This window comes from Hibiscus syriacus, unplaced genomic scaffold (assembly GCF_006381635.1).
Source record: "Hibiscus syriacus cultivar Baekdansim isolate YM2019G1 unplaced genomic scaffold, ASM638163v2 tig00006753_pilon, whole genome shotgun sequence".
Lineage (NCBI taxonomy): Eukaryota > Viridiplantae > Streptophyta > Magnoliopsida > Malvales > Malvaceae > Hibiscus > Hibiscus syriacus.
In genome coordinates, this window is record NW_024062111.1 from 713,484 (window position 1) to 721,354 (window position 7,871).

Here is a 7,871-nt window from a genome sequence, read left to right on the forward strand (position 1 = left end):
ATTTACAAGTTGGGTTTTGATAGTATAATATCATGTCATTTATAATGTGATTTTACAATGATTGAATAACGGTTTCAGAAAATGTTTTTAAGAATCATGTATGTGATCCACTAGACTTAGTCAAAACGCATAGGCCGGGTCTAGGGGGTTACAAGTTGACTGTTAGATACATATGGCATGTCATAGAGTCCATTTGTATTCATAGATGAGTTTATGTACGACTTCGGTCATTGGGATATTGTTACATCGGAGGTATTTGTGTAGTTAGTCTTTAGGGATGTTGGAGGGTATGACATTTAGTCTTTAGGGTTGTTGGAGGGTATGACCATTTACGTTATATTCTGGAGATATTATTAGGATTTATGTATCCATAGTCACTTATGTTTCATTGGGTTAAATATTAATATGAATTTATGATTAAATTGCTTGTAATACAAGAATGACTAATCATATGTATATGTGTGTTCATGTTCATGTTCATGATTCAAATTGTTACTATGTTACTGAATTGTTCAAGAATAAAAATGCCAAGATCTCTTGTTAGCTGCCATCCATAGTGATTATAACAATTATAGTGTTTTGAGACTACCTCACTAAGTTATACAAATTTACTCGATTTATTTAATGTCTTTGCAGGTAATTAACACTCGTAGATCGTTCAAGATTTCATTTTAGGTGTTGCAAATCACACCCGAGCTAATTAGTGTAAATATCTTTTGCTTAAACTCCTAAATGATAACACTCGTAGATTGGCTTGGCTTTGACATAAAATTGATGTTTGATTATTTATAATGGTTAAATGCTATTAGACATGAGAGGTAAAACTAGATGATGACATATGTGTCTCGATTATGAAATGTGTCTATATGTGCTTGTAAGTATGAAGTTATTCCATTTTGATGTCTATGAGATTAATGATTCTATTTGTGAAGTTAATGTAGAAGTGTGCTCATAATGCAAGTATGATTCTATATTATTTGGTTGCTTTGTTGTGGTATTGATATGATTTGAATGAATTCATTTTGGAGATACTTAGGTTTAAGACTAGTTAGAGCATGGTAAATGAAAATGAAAAGATTTCATGATTTTTGTTTTGGATAATTATGGTAAATAGAAAGAAGTTGAAACGTGGCCAATAAACTCAACCAAATTCATGACCCATAGCTTTCAATTACGTTATGAATTATATAGTTTCCTTCACTAGACCTCCCACCATACGAACAACTGATGCTCATAATATTTGTAAGATTCCAAGAAGGTTGTTATGTTTTGACAATGCATTGTAGTCTTACAGTCAAAGGACCCAAAGTATACCCTTACATATAACAAGTGAATGCTAAAAGCATAAGCAACCTCAAGCAACCTTCAGAACCCAACTTCAGTACTAGCTGAAAGAAATATAAAACTTTTTCTTGTACAAAGCTTGCACCTACAAGGCCTTCTCAAAAATGAATATTTTCTATGATCAAGCATATGCATGAAGTTGAACATTTAAGAAAATGAGTCTACTCCCTCATGAAAAGCCCTGCAAGTTGTAGAAAATTTACTAGGACGACTCATAGGGTGAATCACTCGAACACATCTGCCAAGCCGTTAAAGATGAGCAAAAATGGATAAAGATGGTTGAAAGCATTCATATAAGGAACAAGATTGACCTCTTTATAGAACAACCCAGTAACAACGAATAAGAAAGTTAAAGGCCTAAGAAAATATACTCATTCCCCAAGGGTAGGGGAGATTTTGTAAATATAAAAAATGAAATTATCAAACTCTCATTTAGGGACTACATCATACATAGGCACACTCGAATCACAGCTTCTTTACCAAGAGATGGACTCCATTTTCTGGCTCTATCACCAACCTTAGAACAGGAGAATGGGTATAGTTGGGAGAAAGGGAGAAGGAGAAGTTGGACAAAAGGAGAGCTATTACTATTTTCAGTTCAACCAGTGCCAAGTTCTGTCCCAGGCACATTCGAGGCCCGACCCCGAACGGCATGTACACTTGTGGCAGCTTACAAGCACCCGCTATCCCTTTCGCAAATCTATTCGGGTCGAATGTGTAGGCCTCTTTACCCCATATTTCAGGATCAGTGTGCAATGCCAACACCAAAAGCCAGATATTTACACCCTTGGGTACCAAAATCTCCCCGAACTTCATATCCTCCAATGCTTCCCTCGACACCACGGCTACCGGCGGATAAAGTCGTAACGATTCCTGAATCACCATTGTAAGCTGCATTACACAGAACAAGGATTCCGAGATTAGTTCCATAATCTAGTTAGTATCACTCTGTCTTGTGTGTAATGTACCTGTTTCATCTTGCGAAGCATGTCGGCATCAAAAGTACGACCCCTACTAATTTCAAGAACCTCCTTCCGTACATTATGCTGCCATTCTTGATTGGCAGCCAAAAGCATGAGGCACCAGGCGGCGGAAACGGCAGTAGTCTCGTATCCGGCCAAGTATATGTTCTTGCAGTTATCGACTACGAACCGTTCGGTGGCTTCTTGACTTAGATAGCTGTTTTTAGCGCCCTCGATTACCATTTGCAGTAAGTCCTTCTGGTATGCTGCCATCTTTCTCTCTTTTACCACCTGCAGGATCAGATCACGTATCTCCTTTTCTAGTGTCCAAGCTTCTCTGTTGCTTTTTGTGGGAACGTATCTGTAATAATCCCTCAAAAATCTCGATACAAATTAATTGTACAAAAAAAAAAATTGCACAAGATAGATAGGTCTTGAAATCGCAAAAGAATGTCCACCTCATTCCTGGCACACCAGTGGATAAACTTTTCTTAGACATGGCCTCCTGTAAAGCTCTTAGCTTCAAGAAGATTTCTTCTCCCCTACAATAACTGCTTCCGAAACATGCTCTAGAGATGACATCTCCGGAGAAGCTCCGCATGTACTCGTCAATTTTGATGTCGGCAAGTCCTTCCTCGGCCTTGATTCTGCTCTTCCAAGACTCGAGTAGCGTAAATGTAGACTCGAAAATGTGGTCCATCATTCCCTTAACCTTGTCCATGTATAATTCGGGAGCAAGAATTTTTCTCTGATGAGCCCATGGTGCCCCATTAGAAGTTAGAATGCCCTGACCGAGCAAAGTACCAAACTCTTTTTGCTGATAGGAAGGCTTCCCCAAGGCTAAGGACGTACATGTTGTAATCTCTTTCACAGCATCAGGTTGATTCACAAACAATATTTGAGTGTTACCAAGAGAAAACATAAATACTTCACCTGAAATTTACTCCACCACTATCAGTGATTACATTTTTCTAATTTATATATGCTTGTATGTAGTTTTGTACAGAATTCAATATACAATTAAGAGGCATGCAAAATACGTACCGTACTGTTTCCTCCATTTCTGGAAGAAAGGAAAGAGAAGCGCGGCGCAATTGTGAGTGGACGACGGGCTAGGATCCCTAGCAACGGCGGATTGTGCCTTCTTAATCTCTCTTATGTTTCCGAAAAGAAGACTCGGAGGTGGTCCTTTGATGCCTTGTTCGCTTAATCTTGCTCGAAGCTTCATCGGCTTCACTACCAACTCATGATACAAACATAGGATCGATCCCAAGAAAGCAAGAGAAAGAAAAATGATGACAAATTCCATGGCTTAAAGTGGGGTTGACAAATTCCACCCCACGATTTTTTTGTTCCTGATCTTTATTATTTATTTAATTTGTTCCAAATCAGTGTTAACGCCTCGGCTGCAAGATATACAGATGATTCGAAGTTTATACGAAAAGAAAGGGAAACTATTAATTTCAATTGGCAGTTTAATCTCGTGCCAGTTTCCTTTATATGTTTAAAGGAATTTTAATGGTTTTCAAAGGTCATTTAAAGTTGCAATAAACCATAAATTGTTTTTAAGTTACTTTTAGGGTCAAGTACACAAATGGTCTCTTGACTATATAAATATTACTTTTTAAGTCCTCCGACTATTAAAAGTTATAAAATGATCCATTGACCATACAAAGTTGCTTTATTGAGTACGTCGACTATTAAAAGTTACAAAATAATCACCCAACTATTCATAATATTCCAAACTCATCATTTTTCGTTACAAAATTAACAATCCTTTAAGATAAATGTTAACCTGCTGACTGAGATATGATTGTCGTTTGAGATTATGAGATGATATTTTATCATATTTCAACCAGTAGGTTAACGTTCAGCTCAAACAACTGTTAATTTTTTTAATGAAAAATGATGAGTTTTGAACATAATGAATAGTTAGGTGGCAATTTTGTAACTTTTAGTAGTTGAGAGACTCGTTAAAGCAACTCTATATAATTGGGAGACCATTTTGTATCTTTTAATAATCAATGTACTCAACAAAACAATATTCTATAGTCAGGTGACCATTTGTGTACTTTACCCTTATTTTTAATGCTTTTAAGTGGCCATTGTTCAACATTGAACCGATCACTCAAAGCAGTCATTCAGGCTTTTCAACATTAAAGCCGTTTCAGAATGTTAAGCCCGTCTTTAATCATTGAAACGGTCGGTCTATATTAAAGGTATGAAATCAGATATATATCTTTATATTTTTTAGATTGCCAACGTTATATTAAAGGTATGTCTTATATGTTACCGAAAAAGGCATGTCTTACAAAATAATTATATCCCTTTAATTAGAAATATATGTTTACATGTTATTATGTCTGCATAATGAAATATTAAAGAGAATGTAAACATATAACAATGTATTGGTTCCAATTAAAACTGGTTATGATATTTACGAAAAAATGTATATGTTGGGAGTATGAAAATTATCATATGGAAAAAGAAATATTACATTGAATACCGTATGATGATAAGTGGAGGAATGAATGGTATATCTTAAATGATATGTTTTGTTAACGCATGTAACGTCTATTGATTACATGTTTTAGTTCATGAATTTTATAATATATGCATGATTAATATTAATTAGTATGAAATGAGAAAATCATTATTTAAATTTGTGTAGCGGTTGTTTTTGTTTTTTTTGTAACCCCTCAGACCGATGCGGGTAACCCGATCCGATCCGGGAAGTCACATTAGGGTCACCGGAGCGACCCACTGTAAAATAACGGAAAATTTAAAACTTTTATTAAAACATGTAACTCATAAAATGATTTATCAGTATATAGAAATAAAACTGATTTCCAGACTCAAATATTAAAACAAAATAAAATTACATACCCCTAATCACAAGTATTGTACTCTGATAACAACGCCGGAAGAACTCCCTTACTGAAGTCGATAATTGTACTGGTACAATTCTTTTAACCTGAAATGTTGAGTAATAGAGTGAGATTCGGAAAGCTCAGTAATATAGAACTACCAGATGATACTGATGAACGTGCAGATACATATAAACATATATTTCCTTATTGTTTCCAAACATTTACAGATTTTTATGTTGAGCAGAGATCCTACTGGTATTTCAGGTAGTAACAAACAATGAGCTTTCAGTTCAGAGAAATATTTCGGATGAATGAGTTCAGGATATCAGAATAGGTTATCTAGTGTGTTCCCGTAAAAACCAGTGAAAAGATATAGATAAAATATTTCAATAAAATCGGTTTATGTAACATGTTTTAAAAACATGAACACTACCCCCATCCGTCAAGTCCAAAATGTGTAGGTTCCCCAGAATCATACATCCACCGTCAAGTCCAGTAAGGCCCTGAGCACACAGCCGAGAGCCGGTAAGTAAGGCCCTGAGCACACAGCCGAGGAGCCTCCATGTATACTTCCTCCAACATTACCCCCAAATAAAACATGTACGTCCGTAAACGGATAAATCAAAACATAATCCAGGTAAAGTATCAGGTCAAAATCCAGGTTAACTATCCGTTCAGATTCCAAGTTAGGTATTATAACAGAATTCAAGTCGAAAATCAAGTAAAATAGTCATGTGATTAGGGAACACACCAGAGTTTACAGATATTATTCAGAGTTACTGGATAATCTTATTAGGTAGAGAAACATGGATCTTCAATTTGCCGATAGAATGTCAGAATTTAGAATCACCATTGGAAGAGTTCAATAACTGACGGAATCTTTAATTACTCAGAATGTGACTTGAGCTGATAAGGAAGAAATGAAGGTTCAGGAAATTTACAGTCTATGTCGATTGATTTCATTATCAAACAACTTTAGATGAATATCTCCCAGAATTAATGCTTATCGACTAGTCAATTCATTGTCCTTACAGGGTATTTACACTTTAATACCACAAATTCTAGTCCATATATAATCTTCGGAATCATCGCTGAATAAATCTTCCAATGTCTTTATTTCATGTTCACGCTTCCACTATATCATGAAATGTTGATGTGCTTGATTTACATCATGTATGTTCATTAACGTTTCCAGACACATCCAAATCACTTACTAAATCCTTAGTCCTTGAGGTTACTTAATTCATTTCGTAGTCAAGTCAATTCCAATTACTTCTGAGTTTTCCAGGGTAATCCAAACGTTTCTGAATTTCAGATACATAATGTACTTCTGTTTAATTCAAATTGGTCTCTGTGATTGATTTGTCTAATGAATATCCATTTATTAGTACTGAATGCGATCTAAAGTTGAGTTGAGCTGAGTATTTCCAAAATTATCATCGATCCAAACTTAAGGGGACGAACAAACATTCAAGTGGTACTTATATCCTTCAGGAAACGATATAGTACTAGCGATGGATGACCAACTTAAGCTGTGTTCCATAACTTTTAAGAGCAGTACAACATCCATGTTTATTTGGATTTCTTAATTAATCCAAGACATTTACTAATACTAGGCCATAAGGGTATTTTGGTTATATTGATGCTCAGTTTTATTGCATTCATTTCAGAGCTCGAGGATATCCAATCATTCTGGAGCTTGGTGATATTCTTGATCATTTCCATTCCATGGTATTATGGTCATTTTACAGATCCAATGTATTACAATCATTTTCTTCCGTCCGATCTTATTATTGAATTCAAACTTATCATTATTTCAGTCATTTAGAACAATTCTGTCAAAAGAGAATCATAGATAAATTATTCTTCAAGTATTTATTCATAACCCAAAGATTTATGGATTATTAGAAATTTTCTGTATAAACATATAACTTAACGATGAAACTAGTAATTCATCGATTTATGTATGACTTCTTGAGTACTTTTCCATTCAGGGTCAATTCTGGCTATTTTTCCCTCTCAAGGGTAATTTCGTACTTTCTTAACCATATAATTTCGATAGTAATTCTTAACGAAAATAATTATAATCTAGAGATCCTATGATTAATTGCTTTCCCGAACATTCTCTGGTCTTGAAATGATTCCTTAACAAACTTCTTGTATATTACATAAACCCTCTTGGGGTTAAAAACAGGTTATCCATATTTTCCAAGTAAAACTATCTTTTCTTACGCAAATATGAAATTTATCAGATAAATATATCTTTTCAGAGTTATTAATCAACTTCTAGGGATAATTCTTGTCATTTTACTACATAAGGGTATTTTCATAATTTTACCAAACCGGAGTATTCTCATAATTTCTCATCCAAGTACCCTTAACATTTAACCTTTAATGACATATATTACAGGCTACAAATCCATGATAATTCTTTTATCACTAATCACAGAACTTATAATATAATTCTAACAATTCATCAATTTCTTATATTAATCATCTGAACCATAATCAGTTGCCAAATTTCTACTGTATTCGGATCGAGTGTAGAAATTCATTGACTACACAAATGAGACCAACATTATTTTATTCATGCATTTACCAATATTCACATGTTCCATAAAGCATAAAGAGGTAGTTAAGTATTACCTCGATTTTTGTGCAATATCGATCGATCATTTAAAATATATTCGAACGT

At 34.6% G+C, this 7,871-nt stretch overlaps 1 protein-coding gene across 1 annotated transcript; it reads right to left on the minus strand.

The window, feature by feature from the left end:
• Positions 1 to 1,763: 1,763 nt before the first annotated feature.
• LOC120201045 (cytochrome P450 714C2-like) lies at positions 1,764 to 3,615 on the minus strand. The gene is made up of 4 exons (XM_039201736.1): positions 3,351 to 3,615; positions 2,765 to 3,239; positions 2,313 to 2,667; positions 1,764 to 2,235 (listed from the first exon to the last, which is right to left on the minus strand). The coding sequence occupies exons 1-4, from the start codon at positions 3,613 to 3,615 to the stop codon at positions 1,810 to 1,812; spliced, it is 1,521 nt and encodes a 506-aa protein (XP_039057667.1). The 3' UTR covers positions 1,764 to 1,809.
• Positions 3,616 to 7,871: the final 4,256 nt, after the last annotated feature.

Excerpts from the sequence above, each read along its gene's own strand:
- LOC120201045 (XM_039201736.1), bottom strand. The coding sequence starts at position 3,615 with ATGGAATTTGTCATCATTTTTCTTTCTCTTGCTTTCTTGGGATCGATC. Across the intron at positions 3,240-3,350 it reads GAAATGGAGGAAACAGTACG|GTGAAGTATTTATGTTTTCT; the intron begins GTACGTATTTTG and ends AGTAAATTTCAG. Across the intron at positions 2,668-2,764 it reads ACTGGTGTGCCAGGAATGAG|ATACGTTCCCACAAAAAGCA; the intron begins GTGGACATTCTT and ends GGATTATTACAG.